At 45.7% G+C, this 19348-nt stretch overlaps 1 protein-coding gene across 1 annotated transcript; it reads right to left on the reverse strand.

Annotated features, from left to right (window-relative positions):
- Window positions 1-1683: 1683 nt before the first annotated feature.
- aars2 (alanyl-tRNA synthetase 2, mitochondrial (putative)) lies at window positions 1684-18560 on the reverse strand. The gene is made up of 22 exons (XM_088934353.1): window positions 18306-18560; window positions 17335-17523; window positions 16323-16468; window positions 15473-15664; window positions 14900-15044; window positions 14262-14407; window positions 13663-13771; window positions 13281-13319; window positions 13029-13140; window positions 12539-12666; window positions 11835-11979; window positions 11478-11647; window positions 10867-10980; window positions 10617-10757; window positions 10106-10243; window positions 9905-10008; window positions 8671-8779; window positions 7602-7724; window positions 6834-6944; window positions 4478-4561; window positions 4090-4200; window positions 1684-3310 (listed from the first exon to the last, which is right to left on the reverse strand). The coding sequence occupies exons 1-22, from the start codon at window positions 18558-18560 to the stop codon at window positions 3143-3145; spliced, it is 2979 nt and encodes a 992-aa protein (XP_088790479.1). The 3' UTR covers window positions 1684-3142.
- Window positions 18561-19348: the final 788 nt, after the last annotated feature.

Genomic DNA, 19348 nt, shown 5'->3' on the forward strand with positions numbered 1-19348 from the left:
AGAAATGTTTTTAGTTTCAGTGGGCCGCCATCTTAGCTGAGCTGTTTTCTGTGTGTTGTCTTGTACAAAATGTACTCCTGCTGGACCACTGTATACTGTTGCTATCTGGCTCCAGCCTGGAGGAAACAAGGTGTCTGAAGTCACCCCTGTATTAGGACGAAGTTGATAACAGGCAGTAGCAAATACTTTTGTTCCTTAATAGACTGTTTTTTAGCAAGACATTAAGGAAGATCTTTTTTGAAAACTTGCACTTGCATTATTCGTGTGTAGAAGTGACTAGTAAAAGTTTTCATTAGAGGGTGAGAAAATAAATGCAATCAGAAAAAATAAAGTTAAAGCTGTGCTTTACATGCTTTTGACTCTTTGGTGACACTGGTCATAAGGCTGGAATCAGCATACACGTTCAGCAGCAGGGCAAGTTTAACATGCAGGATAGCACTTTGTCTAGTAAGCTTAACAAGTTGAGCAGTTTGCAGTTATCGATACTTTGCCACAATGTGCGAAGTTCACCAAGGGGATGACTCTCTCCTAAAACGTTTGTCATGCATAAGTTAACTTTTAAACTTTTAACTGTTATCCATAATTCTATTGGCATGAACTTCTTTTACATTGAAACACTGCAAGAGCTGTAACAATTTCATTTTCCCTGCTGTCAATATCCAACTTTTATATAATCTGCAGATAATTTTCATTCCTTAATTTTTAAACTGTTGTCCTCGAGTAAAAATGCATTTCAATGTGGAAATATGATATACTGTATCAATCACATTTGATTCTCCACCTTTTTTCTGGATGGGTTTCAGTGCTCTCTTGCCTTGATAGGCTGTAGAAGCAGAGCAGAGCATGACAATTCCCAACAGGGTTTACCCTCCACAGCAAATGTTCTTTAGCATGTCTGAAACCCACTGTATTAAAAGGGAACTGCAATGCTATTTTTATATTTCGGGGTTAGAAAGTATCGGCATTGATGAGTGCATTTCAAATAAAAATTAATAATTGCTTACACTTATATAGTTCTTTTCTGTACACTCCACTCAAAGCGCTTTACAGGCAATGGGGATCCCCTCCACCACCAGCAATGTGCAGCATCCACCTTGATGCGATGGCAGCCATAGTGCGCCAGAACAAACCAGCTCTCAGTGGGGAGGAGAGCAGAGTAATGAAGCCAATTCATAGATGGGGATTATTAGGAGGCCACGATTGATAAGGGCCTATGGGAAATTTGGCCAGGACGCCGGGGTTACACCCCTACTCTTTTTGAGAAAGACCCTGAGATTTTTAATGACAACAGAGAGTCAGGACCTCGGTTTTACGTCTCATCCGAAGGACAGTGCCTTTTTACAGTATGGTGTCCCCGTCACTATACTGGGGCATTAAACTGCAAGGTGACCACCTCCTGCCGGCCTCACTAACACCTCTTCCAGCAGCAACCTTAGTTTTTCCCAGGAGTCTCCCATCCAGGTACTGGCCAGGCTCAAACCTGCTGAGCTTCAGTGGGCTGCCAGTTGTGAATTGTATGGCTGCTGGCATTACAGTGACAGTGACTAGTGAGCAAGTAGGAGTGTCACAATTAGTGCAAATTCTTGCTCTCTCCCATGGCGAGACCAGGGTTTTGCGACAACATGGCAATTTACAGTATTTTCACAAAGTTCACAATTTTGTAATTAAATTCAAACTTTACAATTTTTTTCTATACCATCAATACATTTATTTTGTTACTAAGATTTAATAACTGGTCTTAGAAATTGGTACTGGTCTTAGAAAATGGACCTTAAATGTTCCATTTTAAGGTCTAACTCTACATTTTTCACAGTGGATCTAAAAGATTTAAAGTCCAACCGGTAACTATTTTTCAGGTTTGTCCCTGGGCACTGAATAAGGTTTACGTTGATCTGAACTACATGTACAGCACCTCCAATCCCCTCCCACCCTGACAGCCTGACTGGACTTGAATCAGGGCAAGTCTGGGCAATGAGTCATACAGTTCTGGGCGCTCCCCTTGTGGCAACATGACAATCTCCTTGAGTAATAACAGGGCAGGTACCTTTGTTTCTACAAAGCTGAGAGACCTGTCATTGCCTCTTCCACGGCACACAAAGGAATCTGGTCAGAGGAGGAGTTATACCAATTACTGAATTGCAACAGGGATCTCCACAGTGTTGCACAAGCAGTGTCCACAGTGCATCCATCGGGCAATTTCACAACAACTCAGTAATATTGTCCTTTTCGGACCAACCCCGTGTGGTAAACTGAGGGATAAGAGGAAGTTGACTTTATAATTAGCTGTTATACAGCATCACCAGAAGATACTGACCTCGATCAACACTACAGCAATTCAGAACCAACACATTCTGCACAGCAACTGTAATCAGCGTTTGAAGTGTCTCGCTTCGCAGGAGTTCCAGGCAGCAGGTATCAGTGACAAAGGCAGAGCCAAAGAGCAGCTCATCAGCCTCAGATGTGTTTTCCTGCCAGACAGGGCACAGGGACTCCAGGCGGCTGCAGGCACAATGCCAGCTGGGTGGTGGTGCTGCAGGGACTGTAAGCAATCAGAACTGCATTTGGACTTCACCTCTGTGTGAAGGAAAGCACATCATTCAAGCCAGAGCAAAGGATTGTATGGACCATGGAAGCACATCGCGGCCCATCAAGATCTCTATGAATAATGTCAATTTGACATAAGAATACAAATAAAGTCACTTTGAGTGGCTGAATCTGAAGAAGTGTCCCTGTTCTTTCAGCCCTTGGGGAAACTGCACATTCCGGAGCACCGTGGCCTCTGGCCAGGCAAGGTAACATCGGGCATACAAGTGAGTTCCTGATCAGTTTAAGAACAACCATTGTTTCATCACAAGTGCTACGCTGACATCACAAACTATGGTGTGGGGGGCTTCAGAAAAAAAAAGCCTCATGAATATTTCCAGTAAATGCAATTACTCCAAATTCTTAATGTGGATTTCTTAGCTGCATGCTGGAACTTGCATACAAAAAACTGTACACAGCAACAGGTTATAGGATCATATCATTATGAAAAGTGTTTTTGCTCATCCCATAAATCCCATAAAAAAGCCAACACACTGGAGCCTGCCAGTTCCCAATATTACACAGTCTGCTACAGTCATTGCTGAAGGTCACAGTGAGCTCAGTGTGCAGCCTTGCTCTGTGCAAACTGCTGAGCCCATCTTAGAGCCTCTCCAATATCCTGGGCAGTTCCTGTGCCCTTGGCCACAATGGCAGAGCCCCCTGCGTTGCCACCAAGCCGGGTACAGACAGCCAGAGCCCATTCAGAAGCAGAGAGAGATCGGGAGCCCTGGAAGGCAAAGAGAGGGAGGATCAGGAGAGGGACAGGAGCACAGCTTCTTCCATCGGCAACTAGCACCAGCACTGCAAGCTACATCCTGAAGATACAAATGAAGAGAGTCGAACTGTGAGATATGGTATTACTTAGCAAATGTTAGATGCTCTGCAGGAAAGAAGATCGAGTGAATTTGCCCTCTAGGATCTAGGATGTTCTTATAAAACAAAACATGAAAAAATAAATTTGGTAATTCTGCTATTTTGGTTGGTATCATTGAATTAAATTGTGTTGTGCAGGTCACTGTGTGAATTAGAGCACTGAGCTTTCCTTACCCAGTTTTCAAAGAGTAACAGACACCCTGAAAAGAACACACGCTAATGAGAGCTGTGTGGTTTCAGGAGTGCTGTCAGCAAAATAACCTATAAAGCTGTTCAGTTTACAATGATTAGACCAGAGAAATAACAGCAAGAATCGATACCAGAAGCTGGAGTTTGTAGTATAAAACCGTCTGCTACAATTATTGTCTAAATCCACAACACTGCTGGAATAAGACACAAGAGAACATGCAGAGTATCAGAGTGAGGCCTCCTTGAGAAGTTGACTGAAAAGACACTGGCCTGGGACCCCTCTCATACACTACCTTCACAAGCCACCCATCTGAAACACCCTCCCTGCAGAACAAAGCATTTGTAAAAATTAAGGACGTCACTGTCCACTTTCCAGTGTTTCTCACTGAGCTTTTCAGAAGGCCACTGGTTCGAGCCGCAGACAGCCCAGCTGCTGGGGTTCACCTTGGGAACCTGGCAGGCACACAGCACCCTCCCCGACGGCAGGTGGGACAGCAGCATCACGGAAGCCCCTGGTGACTGGTCACTGTACTGATTGACCGTCTTCATCACAACCTGGAACAAACCAGTCCATAAGGGTCATAAGTGCCATGAACAATCACTGAATAGAGCCGCTGTTTTGCACAAAGGATTCTGGGTGTCTGTAGCATGCTAAATATTGCTTAGAATAATTGCTTAAATAAAATGAACAGATTGACTTGAGAATACAATACTTTAGTATTCTCAATACAAGAGATATTGACAAGTTACTTCAAAGTCGATTTCCTCCAGACATTTGACAGCTGTTAAGTCAATAAAGATTAGAGTTTTAGGAAAAACAGGTTGGACTTACAGAGATTGAGTCTGTATCCACAGTGTCCACCACCAACCTCTTGTTTGTGTGTCTTTTCAACAGAGCCTGCACCTTCTTGGCAGCCTGGTGTTAAATAAAACATTTTCCTGCATCAGCCTTCTTCTAGCAAGCTGGCCTGCAACATTCATGTAGTGCTCAGGGTGAGCACTGTCCTTTCTCATCAGGAGTTCGCCTTCACTTCAAACCCAAGCTTCCCTTTTCAATAAATACACATACAGTCATGTGAAAAAGAAAGTACACCCTCTTTCAATTCAATGGTTTTACATATCAGGGCATAAATAACGACCGTCTGGTCCTCACCAACTTCCATAATTAAGACAAATCTAGCCTCAGATAACAGACAACACATAACAGATTTCACTGTCATTATTTATTCAACAAAAAGTAAGCCAAAATGCAAAAACCATGTGGAAAAAATTAAGTACACCCTTACTGCTTCCATAGGATTAAGAAGGTAATTAGCAGCCAGGTGCTGCTAATCAAATGCACTTGATTAGTTGATCATCAGGAAGTGCGACCAACTCTATATAAGCAGAACTTTTGGCAGTTTGGTGGCCTGGAGCATTCAGGTGTGTGTTAACACCATGCCAAGGAGAAAAGACATCAGCAATTGCTGCTGCTCATAAATGTGGGAAGGGTCATAAGGTCATTTCCGAACAATTTGAAATCCATCATTCTACAGTGAGAAGGTTTACAAATGGAGAACATTCAAGACAGTTGCCAATCTTCCCAGGAGTGGGCGTCCCAGCAAATTCACCCCAAGGTCAGACCATATAATGCTGAGAGAAATCACAAAGAACCCAAGAACTACTGTACATCTAGGGACCTACAGGCCTCGGTTAACGTGTTAAATGTTAAAGTTCATGACAGTACGACCAGAAAAAGCGAGAACAAGTATGGGCTTTCATAGAAGGGTAGCCAGGAGAAAGCCCCTTCTCTCCAAAAAGAACATGGCAGGACAGCTTAGGTTTGCAAAGCTGCATCTGAACAAACCAAAGATTTCTGGAACAATGTCCTTTGGACAGACGAGACCAAAGTGGAGATGTTTGGTCATTATGCACAACGTCATGTTTGGTGAAAACCAAGCACAGCATATCACCACAAACCCCTCATACCAACAATCAAGCACGATGGTGGAGGGGTGATGATTTGGGTGTGTTTTGCAGCCACAGGACCTGCACACCTTCCAGTCACTGAGTTGACCTTGAACTCCTCTTTATACCAAAGTATTCTAGACACAAATGTGAGGCCATCTGTCCGACAGCTTGGCCAAAATTGGGTCATGCAACAGGACAATGATCCCAAGCACACCAGCAAATCTACAACTGGATGGCTGAAAAGGAAAAGAATCAAAGTGTTGGAAAGGCTAAGTCAAAGTCCAGACCTCAACCCCTTTGAGATGCTGTGGTGGGACCTAAAGAGAGCTGTGCATAAAAAATGCCCTCAAACACCAATGAACTGAAGCAATGTTGTAAAGAAGAGTGGGCCAAAACTCCTCCAAAACGATGTGAGAGACTGAAAAACTCATACACACAACGGTAACTTCAAGTTATTGCTCCTAAAGGTGGTTCTACAAGCTACTGAATCATGGGGTGTACTTCGTTTTTCACACATGGCTTCTGCATGTCGGCTTATTTTGTGTTAAATAAATAATGACATAGTGGAACCTATTATGTGTTGTTTGTCACCTGAGGTTAGATTTACCTAATTCTAGTACCTGGTAAGGACCAGATGAATTTTTATGTCCTGAAAGATAAAACCATAGAATTGAAAGAGCGTGTACTTTCTTTTTCACATGACTATATATGAGGAATAATCACATGGACTCCGAGTCCTATTTTCAGGACTCGGAGTCCATGTGATTATTCCTCATATATAGAAAACAATAGCTATGTGCAAACTGAGCATTACTGTTGGGCAACAGACAAAAGTAATTTGATGATAAACAACAGCAATGTTAAGTATGAGCTACCTTTATCTTCAATGAATTAGCAACACTGGATGTGATGTCTGAGGAGAACATACAACGCCATATTATTGTGGATAGATTCAACCCAGCTGTTTGTTCAATACAGATTCCTGGATCTTAACTGCTCTTTTAATTCCAAACACAAGTTACTACATGACAGATAACTAAGATTGTTTTCTCATGAGTTGTAAAAAGTTGTAACATGACTTCTCATTCATATAATAGCTTGAATCATGCATTCCACACAGTACTGTAACTTACCAGCTCTCCTGTGAACATTTTAACAATCTTCTTCAGTAGGCTACACACTCTTTAAAACTGGGGAACTGTGCAAATGAGTTTCTGCACTTAATATTCATTCTCTACCTCTTTGATCTCCAGTTTCCTGACAGTGGTGTTGGTCGTCCTCTGCAGGGCTTTCAGTTTGTTCTGAAGTTCCCTCCTCTGTACCTGGGGTATAACAGTACTCTCAACCGCCTGCAGAGACAGATTCAACACGTTAAATCTATGTTTAAGAGAAGTAATGCTAAAATTATACAATTTATTATTAACAGCTACCACTTTTATAACCCAGTGATGTTTTGTGTTTGTCATTATAAAAGGTGCTGTAGAAATGGCACGCGGCATTAAAAATAATCTTAATAGGTGACCTGTCTGCATGTCATGCTTGACATTCTGCCACTGCTACACACACGTGAACTCACAGAAAGAAGGATTAGTTATTAACTATAATACTGAACTGCACTGGATTGCAGCCATTTTCACAAGACCCAGCGAGAACACAGCAAGAACAGAATTAACCCTGGTTATCACTATCAACTACAGTATCATGAAAAAACTAACTAAAACTGGGAACAGTTATTTTCCATCCTAGTTCAAGTAGGGAGCTGCGTCAGCATGCGTAGGCTGCAAAGGAACAAGTAACGGTTAATTCCATGCTGAAAAGAGAAGAAAAGAAACACAACGTTTCGGCTGTGGAGTCTTCTTCGGATGACACACCCAAAGAAGGCTCCACAGCCAAAATTTTGTGTTTTTTCTCTTCTTTTTTCAGCATAGAATAAACCTTTACATTTTCCATCCTATCTGCTAATCCCTTTCAGGCCTTCCTTTGTGAAGAGCAGGGAAGCTACCCACGTCGGTCAGCTGGCCCACTTCCTTGGACAGTCTGTGCGCAGAGGAGAGGGAGGGGCTGGCCGCACCCAGCCGCTCCGACAGTGACTCCACGTCCTGCGCCAGGGGGCGCGCCGCCTCTCGAGCCTGGAGATTGGGAACAGGGTCAGCCCGCCGAAACAGACAGCAGTAACAGACAACCGTCACTCACACACGCGGATTTAAACCCCGGCCCTTCCAGGGTTCCAGCTCCTTAACAACAGACTGAAGAAAAATAAAATCCATTATGCAAAATGTTTTTACTGGAATAAACCCAGAGGACAGAGGAGCTTAAATCCCCTGAACTAGACCGTGGCAGGACCTGCACACCACACTGCAGCACCACTCAGTGTTCCTCACCAGCTTCATCAGCTCAGCTTCCCAGTGGGCTAGAAAAGCAACACGAGTCCTGATCCCAGGAGCTTCAGCATGGTCTGGCTTTGACTCCAGGTGTACTTGGAAACACTAAATTAATGAGTCGCAGGTCAGCAGTGCTTCAGCAATGTCTATTTGAGCCTCCAAGGATGTGGCTCTCCAGTACCAGGACTGAAGGTCACTAAAGTGGAGTAAAACATGGGTCCCCAATCCTGGTCCTGGAGACCTCCACACCTGCCGGTGTCTATTCTTGTCAAGCTGAATTGAAGCCTTAGAACTGAACTAGCAAGCTGCTTGATTGGAACATATGCAAGTTCTTTTCTATTCATAAGTATGAAATTCTATGTTTCTTATGAAATGCAGTGGTAAGAGGCAAAGATGAACATGGTTAAGAGCAGAAAACAGTTAAAGGGTTCAAATTCAGTCAATTAAGGGTTAGGTTTTGTAAACGAGAGCTGGGCTGGGTCCCAAAGCAGCAGGTGTGTGAGCCTCCAGGACCAGGGCTGGGGACCCCTGGAATAAGGGGCACCCTGACAGTGGAAAGTACAAACCTAATCACCAGCACTAGAGGACAGGTCTAAGACGAGGGCGAGCTCTCAGCTGGGCGAACTCTAAACAGCCCAGGCTAGCTGCTGTAACGCGACGCTTTCCAGGAGCCCTGCAGGCTCCAGACCTCTACCTCTCTGGCCTCCTCCCCTGTGACGGCAACAATCCGGCTGATCCCCTTCACGAGCTGCCTCTCAGCCACGATGACGAAGTCCTTGATCTCTCCTGTCCTCTGCAAGTGTCTGCAGGGCAGAAGTCGAGTGTTGGACTGGCTGTCTGTCAGTGGCCTAGTGTGACCGTCGCGGTTCCGCGCGGGCTCGTGCCCTCCGCCACCCGTTCCCTCCCGCAGCACCTGCGGCACAAACCCGGGTCTCCAGTGTAACACAACAGGGAACCAGCCGCATGAGCTAAAGGAGACCTCCCTCATCCCAGGCAGCTGAGGTCCCTGCTACACACAGTGAGGGCGATGACGTCACCGTATCTGAACTAGCTCCGCTACACTAGCACAGAGCCCCCATGTTACAATGTACAGCAGGCGGGTGGGAGGAGCTTGATGACATCACTCGGCTGCAGCCAGTGAGCAGTGAAATCACTGGCCACTGACACAGTTCACTACAGTGGACACGCAGTCCTCAGAAATGTCAGATGTGGACATGCCTCTCTTGCTGCCAGGTAGGGAACTTGAGACAGATTTCTGCAACGGAGACTTAATCTCTGTCAACAGGAGATTGGTGTTGACTAATCATCAACAGGAACCAAAATCTACATTAGATTTCTTATGTCCTAGTTCAACTCAATGTCCTCAGAGGCAGCCTGATACTATTAATTTTTAAGAAAAAATACAGGAGGGTGGAGACATGTAGGGGTTCTATATTAAAATGTCTTTGTTCCTTAAATTTAGACTTTTAGTCAATAAAAGATGCTACACATAAGGAGGATGAGTAAATCAGAAACAGTTACTTGTCAGGACAAGTTAGTTACTTGTCAGGGCAAGTATGAAACAAAAAGTGGAAAAAAAATCTTACCGGGATCATGACTCACATCTGTGCATCAGCATACAGCAGAATAGAGCTTTCTAGATTATAGCTTATCTTTTAAAAAAACACACATTTTCAAATATGCTTATTTTTAATCAGTGCCTCAGAATAATTTGAGTAAAATCCTTAAGAGGCAGACATGTCCAAACTGAAGACATTCATTCTGGCAAGTGTTTGGTGTAACTACTGTATGCGATGACACAAGATGCAAATATTTATGTTTGCCACCATAAAAGTGGAAATTAAAAAAAGGATTTGTAACACCAAAAAAGAAATCATTTGAGTATTTGCAGGTGAAATAGATAGGTAGTGAACATGTCTAAGACGTACGTTCCACAGCACAGCTCCACAGAGGTCTGAGGGCAGGAGGGAGACTCCAGCAGCTCTCGGGGTGGGACCCGCACTGACACCACTCTCACAGGGTCCGGATACATCTGGAAAACAAAGACAGGATCTAACTCTCTCGCTGACTGGCTCTGACTGTTTTAATTCAAGCCAGGTTTTGACCAAGGAAAATTCACCCTCTTTCACCTCATCCACTGTTCTCAGCCCTGGGAGTCCCTTGGCCAGACCCAGTGGCAGCTCCTCAGTGTGGACCCAGTCGTCATTCCAAATGACATCCAGCACAGCATGCTCCACCTGCTGCAGCTGCTGTGTGCTCATCGCTTCCTGTATTGACAGCAGCATGAAACAGAAGCAATTTCACACTGTGTTTCGCCCACTGTGTAACCAGGATTGGCCAGTCCTACATTAGAACCTGGAGGTCTATTGACCTGAAGCACCAGTATCTGAAGGGCTGGGAGAACTTGTTAAAGTTCTATTAGCCAATTAGTCAATAATGAGCTGACCTAGGACATTAAAAGCTGAGCTGGAAGGAAATGAATGAAATAAATGCCATCATAACATCAGGATTTGTCATTTTACGGCATAGACTCAGAGGGGACACTAGAATGAATTATCAAAGCTATAAAGGGACATGCTGGAACATGTTGACATGGCACATGCTGTCTTTTCAGGCAGCTGCTCAGCTCAGGACTGGTACCTTGACGCTGAAGTCGAAGCGCAGCCTGTCAGGGGTGACGTGAGACCCCCTCTGTTCCACGCCCTCCCCGAGGACCTGCCGCAGGGCGAAGTTCAGGATGTGGGTGGCCGTGTGCTTCACCATGCAGGCCAGCCGCAGAGCCTGGAACACAGCAAGGCCCGGGCTCAGACAGCCTACCCCAGCACAGCGGCCAAGCAGAGAGGAGCACGTCTGGATCTCTCCCGGGTCTCCGTTCGGTTTTTCACTGTACCTCATCCACAAAGAGCTGCACCTGGTCCCCCCTTCTCAGGGTCTCTGCTGTGGTCACTTCATGGACCACGTATCCTCCTGCCAGCCACACGTCCTCCACAGGGAACAGGACATCCTGGGCAAGAGAAGATGACCGCGGTCACTCCTGTTATTTCCACACTCCAGAAGGACAATTTTTAAAAATAAAACAAAGGATGATTTTCACGGCTGGCCTGCCGCTGTCATGGAAACTCAACCAGCTAACTCAGAACTGGCTATTCAGAACTTAATATCAAGACAGAAAGAAAAAATCCTTTCCTTTTTAATAATCAAGAAGGAAAGAAACTGGGGCCAATACAGGCATTCAAGACCAACACACTTCTAGTGTATCAGTAATCAAGTGAGATGTCTTTACTAATCATTGAGGAAAAACAGTGACCTGCAGAAAGGTAGTCAGCGACAGAAAAGTATGGAAGACAGAAGAGAGATGGGCGTCATCATGCACATATATCTCCTAAATTATGTGCAAACTCATCTAAATGAAAGATTAGAATATCAATTTACACACCCAAAAAGGCACCACTAAGAAAATGTGCAGTGGGCTGGGAAAGTAAGCAGTGTGAGGAGACACACCTGTAGTCCATCTCGAGTGAAATAGCCCTGGTCAGCAGCCTGGCCCCCCTGTTCTGCGTAGAAACAGGTTCGGTCGAGAATGACGCCACACCGCTGGCCCTCTGGCACCTCCTCCACCATGGCCATCCCACAGTACAATTCCAGCACTGTGGCCTGGCAAGGGGGGAACACTGGCACAGGAGAGAGGCTGCGTCAGCTATCGCCACAAGTTCAAGCAGCTCTATATGGCATGCAGATAAACTCGCACTGCACGTGTGCACCACTTCCAAACGAGGGATGGAACATACAAATGAAATGTGCTTGCTTCAATGTAGAGGCATATGACATTGCAAGAGCTCAAAGAGAGTCGTGGTTTACCGTATCTGCCATCCTGTCCAAGGGTGTAGGCATACTTAAGGGAGTCATCTGTGGCTGGAACCCCTTTCTGCTTGAGCTGGGACAGGCAGTGTACATCCAGAGCTGTGCGGCTCTCCCTTTCCGAAGGGCGGGCCTGGGCGGAGAGCTGGAAAGCATCACAGGGATCATCGTTCCCACTCGCTCCTTCACCTCGGCAACAAAACCCATCCCTTTTGCTTCTCTGCTGACAGCAAGCGAAGGACTTGCAGCAGCTATACTAACAATGTCTAAATTGACATTACTAACAAAACACACAGAACCGGCAGCCATGACACTTCAGTCACCTGGAGGAGCCACATACACGTAAAACATGAACAATGGTCTGGGGGTTTTGAAACAATGTTTTGTACAATACATAGCAGGCTCCCTGTTTCAGTATCCATTGCCATGCCTAAATTATCTCCTCTCTTGGGAGCGAATGATGAGAAGCGTATTAATTTTCTTCAGACCACAGGACCACAGCAACACAGAGCTGCTGTGACAGACCTCACAAAAGCATCTGTCTCAGGAACCACAGTCAAGTGAGATCAGCAGCAAAATGCTTGGCTGTACCTCTTCCAGACACGTGCATCTATATATGTAAACCTTTCCATGTACTTAACAGTATTACAATATTATTAGTAGCAGGTTGCAAATGACAAAAGCTAAGAAACATAAAATAATACCTTTTCCTTTTCTGAAGCTAATTTATCCAGTACATCTGTTTCCATAGAGACACCCCTCTCCTCCACCATCAAACCAATCAGGTCCAGGGGGAAGCCCAAATTGCGATGTAAAGACCAGGCCACAGACCCTAACGAGATCAGCACGGACAGAAACATCTTTGGCTGGTTACAACCATCTCACTACATGCACACCCTTACAATGATAAAGCACATCTGCACACCTGAAAAACATCTAGACTGTAACACCTCTCACCACTCCTCCCTTTTCAACCCTCAAACCCTGTGTCGAGTCTGCCCCTGCAAATGCAGGAAGAATTCTACTGTCTACATTACAAAATACAAACTACAATAAGTATAACACCTGTTTAGAAGATGTCCATCTGGTATCATTGCTCCAATAGTACTTATACTGAACCACATGACCACCAACAGTATTTCACCGCAGAGAAACAAGAAGAAATTAAATAAACGTGGAGGTTGTGTAGCACACCTGGGAACACCTTGCTGTTCTCCATCTTCTGCAGCGTCCTGTCGATAACACGCCTCCCCTGCCTCAGAGAGGACAGAAATTGGGCCTCGTTGTCATTAATTATATTCTTGATCTAGAAACGAGAAGACAGACACAATACTCTCAAACTGCCTGATGATCAAATATGTTTTGTGGAAACTGACACGCTCAGTTCCTGGACAGGATTAATTAGGGGAAAATTGAAATCCTTATAAAACACCAATATCAGCTTACCCTCTCTGTTTCTGTCATCAGTTCTGGATAGGCTTCCCCCTGCGAAAAACAAAAAACAAGGACTTGCACCGTACAAAGAATGTAGGCTGAACAAGGGACGTCACTCAGGCTGCTCAGTAAAAAAACTCCTCCAGCTGCATAAATGGGTACAAAGCTGCTTTAGATAAAATCAGCAGCCAGATAAACTGGGTGAGTACATTTACTTCAGAGTATTTTTCCCCAAACGTCATCACATACTCTGGGGCAATTCTGCATTTGTTTTTAAAGTTTGGAATTTTTCCAATTTACATTTTACAGTAAATGTTAGTGAGACAATGAATGGGCACACCCAGAGACAAGGCCCCTGGCTGGCTGTGCCAGGAGATGCCAGGCAGGGACATACCAACACCTGCACCACAGTGGGCACAAGACGGGCCAGGGCCCCTGGAGGCGCCTGCAGGACCTCAGCGGAGAAGCGGACAGCGCGGCGCAGGATCCTCCGCAGCACCAGCCTGGCGAGGAGACGGGAGGTCACACACTCTACCCACCTGGTGCCCTCACTGTGCCCTACTGTCCACTCAAACCTCTTTCACCTGCAGAGTCCCTGTATCTACTCATTACAGCACTTACAAAGGGGATTTCCCCACGCCAGTCCTCAGGACCCCCTGAGTCCTTTCATTTTCCAGCCTTTACCCATCAGGCTCTTCAAACCCTTTAACTAAGCCCTAACTACACTCACAGCATACAGTAAAAACAGAGCACAGTGTAGCAAAACAAAGTGGGATCATCATGAGAACAGCGGATACAGCCCGAGAAGAACCGTGGCTGATTAAGTGTACAAGTGACACAAGAAGGGCCGAACTGCGGCTGTGTAGACCTCACACACAGGAGGGTTTGGCGATGTCCACTAGTGATGTGTCTCACAACAGGGTGAAATAAAACAGCTCATTCTTTCAGCGAATCACCACTGCTTTCACGTCCGACGGGAGGCGGGCGACTCACTCGGCTCCAGACATGCCAGGATAGACTCCGTCAGCGATGCAGACCGCCAGCGTGCGGATGTGATCAGCCAGCACCCGATAGGCCATGTCGACTCCACCCACGTCGGCCTCCCCAGTCCGTCCACGGTACCCTGGGCCCTGGGAGCACTGCAAGACAGCAGCGCATTCCAGAACGGGCCGGGACAAGCCCAGATCACTCTGCCTGCCGCTCACAGGAGGAAACACGCTTACACCATCACGAATCACAGGGCTGTGTCATCAAAATAAACTTCAATAGCACTATAGCAATAAGCAACCTTATTTCCTTAAATACAATACAATCACAGACTAAGTATTGGCATCCTCATTTCCTACTACATCATTCAGTCACTAAGTAGAACAAATACAGTCAGTTGTTTACGTGATGAGAATATCCTAATTTTAATCAACACAGAAAGCAGAAGTTAAGATTTCAAATTCAGCAATTTAAAACACAGGATCATTCCTGAGAACGCTTATTTCAGCAGCCCAGATCCACACATAAGTACATTCCTGAACAAAATCCTCCTGGAATCTCCTCTGCTCTACACTGAAGAGATGAGCCATTTGGAAGCTCAGCCTAAACCTCCTAACTGCCTGGAGCTTGGCAGGGAGTTTCACCTCCTGAATGGCAGCAAGCAGAGGGGTGAAGAGGTCAGTGTCGTAGTTGGAGCGCTTGCCCTGCAGGACGGTGAGCAGCCGCTCCAGACCCATCCCAGTGTCCACACTGAGCTGAGGCAGAGGGCGCAGGCTGCCATCCGCTTCCCTGGAGAGAAAACACACGCAGAGACATGCACAGAGTCACGCTGGAGCAGACACGCGGCAGAGTCACGCCGGCGCGGACACGCGGCAGAGTCACGCCGGCGCAGACATGCGGCAGAGTCACGCTGGCGCAGACGCACGGCAGAGTCATGCTGGAGCAGTGCAACACAGGAAGGCACAGGAAGAAATGATACAAAAATGACACAGTCTTGCAGTTAAGCCTATGGAAGCCTATGGAAGGCTAAACTGCAAGAATGTTATTTAGCAGAATCCAATTTACAACAGAAATATGTCTACTTAAACATCCAGGAGTTAGAAATTTGAGAAATGCTGACATATTCAGCTGAGTTAAACAACTTCTCAGCTGGAGTGAAGCCCAGAAGCCCCAGTGCCTCTCCTGCTATTCTGGTCTGCCACCCTCCACTCCCGTACCTGTTGTACTGCATGAAGACCAGATTCCAGATCTCCACCACCTCGGGGCTGTCCCGGTTCACCAGGGCTGCAGCGTTCCGCCCACCCCGGTGGTCGTAGTGGATCTCTGTGCATGGACCGCAGGGCCCCGTCTCCCCCATCTCCCAGAAATTGTCCTTCAGCCCGAATGGGAGGATGTGATCTGGCTGGACTCTAAACCAGAGACACTTCTTTCAGACCCACAGTGCTCAAGTGTGAACTCAGAGTAACTACACTCTTATTTAGTTCATCAAACAGAGGACAGACACTTGACAGGAGGTGAAAGTTGGTGGCATTTAATTCCATAAAAAAGTCAGTTTCGTACAAATGAATAAAAAAATTGACGCCAGAAAGTATTTGGTTTTGCCTATTATATACAGTGCTTCACTGTATATAATACATTTACTAGAGTTCAAAATTTACTTCCTCTCGGGAGAGGGCTAATTACTGTAAACTAATCTAAACTCAGCTAAGTGTCTTTTCATCCTGGTTGACTGCGGACCATTAAAACAAGCAGAATTCACAATTTTTTACACACACATGTACAGACAAATATTCTTCCTCCTATTACCTTAAATTAATTCACTCACTTGAACATGTTAACCACTCCTAGCTATGAATATGAACATGATTTCAAGAGAGTGAGAAGATGCCTCAGTGGAGACTCAGTACAGTTTATCAAACAGTATCTCACACATGTGAATGATATGTGGGTGAACAAGCCGGTGTCAGATGCAGGGATCCCACACTCACGTATTGGGCACAGAGCTGTTATGAGGACTCAGGAGCTGCCGGGGGCATTATCGTACAGGCCTGCCTAGGGGACACGTACCCCAATCCCAGCCAGATCTCTCGGGTCTCCTGGTCCGCTGCCAAGGGCAGGGCAGGGTCTCCGCCAAAGTGCGTTATGTAGAGACGGTCTTTGGGGATCCCATAGACGTCCGTCAGAAGCTGCCAGGCCATGGCACAGGCCTCCTCCTGCAGGTGGTGACATCACACATTCTTGCCTTAGATTGTGGCCAGTTCCCACAAGCCCTCCTTCTCACACAGTGGCACGAACCCACCGCCCGGCTGGGGTCTGAGCTCAGCTGGAATCTCTCGTGAAAGGACGAGAGGTTTTGAACAAGAGGGTTGAGGGAGTCTAGAACAAGCTGTCTAGCCCTGTTGATGAAGTCGATACCCTCATTTCTATCACAAAAGGGCCGGATGAGATCATCGGAGCAATTCGCTGTAAAGACCAGATGGACCAGAAGGGCTCCTCTCTTCTGTAACCTTTCTTATGCTCTTAAGAGGTCAATCCAAAACTCTCCATTGAGAATGTGTCTCAATGTGTCATTTTGGGGAAAAAAGGCTCTACTTGCTAGTACATTACTGACAAAAATCAGAACAATATTAGGCATAAGAATACCAGCCGAGTAGAGTGTCCAATAATAATGACATTTGATTTGTTTAACCTTTATCAGAGCAGCTATCCAGCCCCAGAGTCTCATTAAAATCACCACGTTTGAAAGAATCAAACAGATAATGTGCCAAACTGCAGGCTTTACAGACTAGTCTTATACAATATTGTTCCTCATACAGTACATTCAGTAACTTGAGGTTACCATCTTCCCAGGGGTGGAGTTCACTCCATTACCGCCTGGGCAATGGCAGCTGAGTGACACCTGTCCACGCAGGTGAGTGATTACAATTTAACCTGTTTTCACATTGTGTTTCACACCACTCATTGTGGATGTTTGTGTGTCTTTCAGGACCACTCGACAATGGCTGCAGCACCACAGACCCCACTCTTCCCACAGACAAGGCGGGTGTCCAGAGGGCCCCTCAGGAAATCTGGGGCTCACCTTGAAGTAGTCTCCGAAGGACCAGTTCCCCAGCATCTCGAAGAAGGTGTGGTGGTACACATCTCTGCCCACATCCTCCAGGTCGTTGTGTTTGCCGCCAGCACGCACACACTTCTGACTGTTCACCACGCGCCGGTACCGCGCCATCTCGCTACGAGGATCCACGGTACCCAGGAAGACAGGCTTAAACTGAGCGGAGAAGATGGGAGCCGTCACCACGGAGACCTGCACTGCTTACAGGCAGCAGCCAAGGCGACCTGCAGCTGGTGTTTCCTCAAACACTGGTCCAGAGGCAACAGTCAGAAGACAGGGCATCTCTTTACACACACAGGGGGAGCGACTGGAACCAGCTGTAAATGTGCCAAACCACATCCTGAATGCTCCTGTGCCTCAGGAAACAGTTTAACTAGATCCTTGGATTCTGTAATGTAGTAGCAAGCTGTCTGAAAGCAGTTACCCTCTCTCCTGCTGTCACTCATTTCTTACCAGCTCAAAATTTCTGTAGATGTATTCTTCACACAGGCAGCTATGGGGCACCTGGACAATACTGCTTACTTACTCCCTTCCTCTGTCTCTGCTTGACAAGATTTGGGGATCAACAAGCAACCAGTGACCAAATGATCAGGGTGACTTGTGCACACAGACCCCTTGTGCAACAGCACTACTGCAAAGCTGCTGAGAATACTTCACTAGCTAACACTGAACAGAGCGCTACACTGAAAGCAAGCAGATCCAGTCTTTTTAAACATTACTCTATATCTTTTTTTAATAACTACAAAGTTGTTTCCGCAGTAAAACTGTAAAGACACAGTTATATAGACTGTGTCTTTAAATATTACAATGGCGTTTAGATTTACTGTTTGCACAAATCCCCGCAGCTTTCACACAGACACGACTGGTTTTGCAGATCAGACTTGGGTATTTGGGTTTTGGGATCTGGGTAGGGGAGTTGAAACAAACGACTGTCTCACCTGGTTCATGCCCGCATTGACAAACAGGAGGCTGGGATCTCCTCTCGGTCGGACCGGTGCGGATGGGACCACTCGGTGGCCGTATCGCTCTTTAAAAAACTCCGTAAACATGTTACGAACTCTCCTGGACGTGAATTCCGTGGTTCCTGTTGTGGACGACAAACCTAAAGACCTCCTAATACTCTTAAGTGCACACAAATATTTAATGTTTGATATCATACTTGTTACTTTGGGCAGCATTATGTACGCAGCCATCTTTGGAGCTGGCACGGGCTGACTTCACAGGTCAAAGGTAAATGTTTCTTTGTGTCCAATCGAAGAGAAGAGCGTCTACTGTATTTGTAATACAATCTAACACATTATAATGTTATAAACTATGCGGTCATTTCAACAAAATACTGTAAGCAATCAAACAATAAATAAACAAAATAATCGGTAGCTTGGTCACTTTTAAGTGAAATGTAAAAATAATAAAACTATTCTGATCCATTTATTGTGAAGTCTGTATCGACTGCAATACATTATTCTACCCCGTAGCACCTGTTTTTATAAATCTGTTCCTTTCTGCTCTCCTGCTGTGACTGACACAAATGGCTTTTGCTATTTCATAACCCAGCCCAAAGGTTAATTTAAAGACATTCAAACATAGTGATTGTATCATGTGTCCTTGCTATGGTATAGCAGTTTTCCTGCACAGGAAGAGATCTACTTCATCATTCATCCTCCACTGAAGCGCTGCTCCACACTGAGACACTCAGCAACACCTGCACAGGTGTGAGAAATTGCTTTGCTAATTGAAATTCTGGTCCCAACGTATGAGCACCACCTGCTGCTCCACCATATATTTTCAGAATAACCTTATCCCTAGCACATGGGGGGTTGTCGTGTCTGTCTTGGCCTTGCACTGAGTTTCCTTGAACTGCTCTTTTCTCATGAGTGAAGAACAGACCAATGGCACATGTAGCACAAAAATGTTATCTCATTGGACTAAAGAGAATGCGTGTCAGTTTCAGTCACTACCAACTCAGTAACTGAGAGATTAA

This window comes from Atractosteus spatula, chromosome 15 (assembly GCF_055471065.1).
Source record: "Atractosteus spatula isolate fAtrSpa1 chromosome 15, fAtrSpa1.hap1, whole genome shotgun sequence".
Lineage (NCBI taxonomy): Eukaryota > Metazoa > Chordata > Actinopteri > Semionotiformes > Lepisosteidae > Atractosteus > Atractosteus spatula.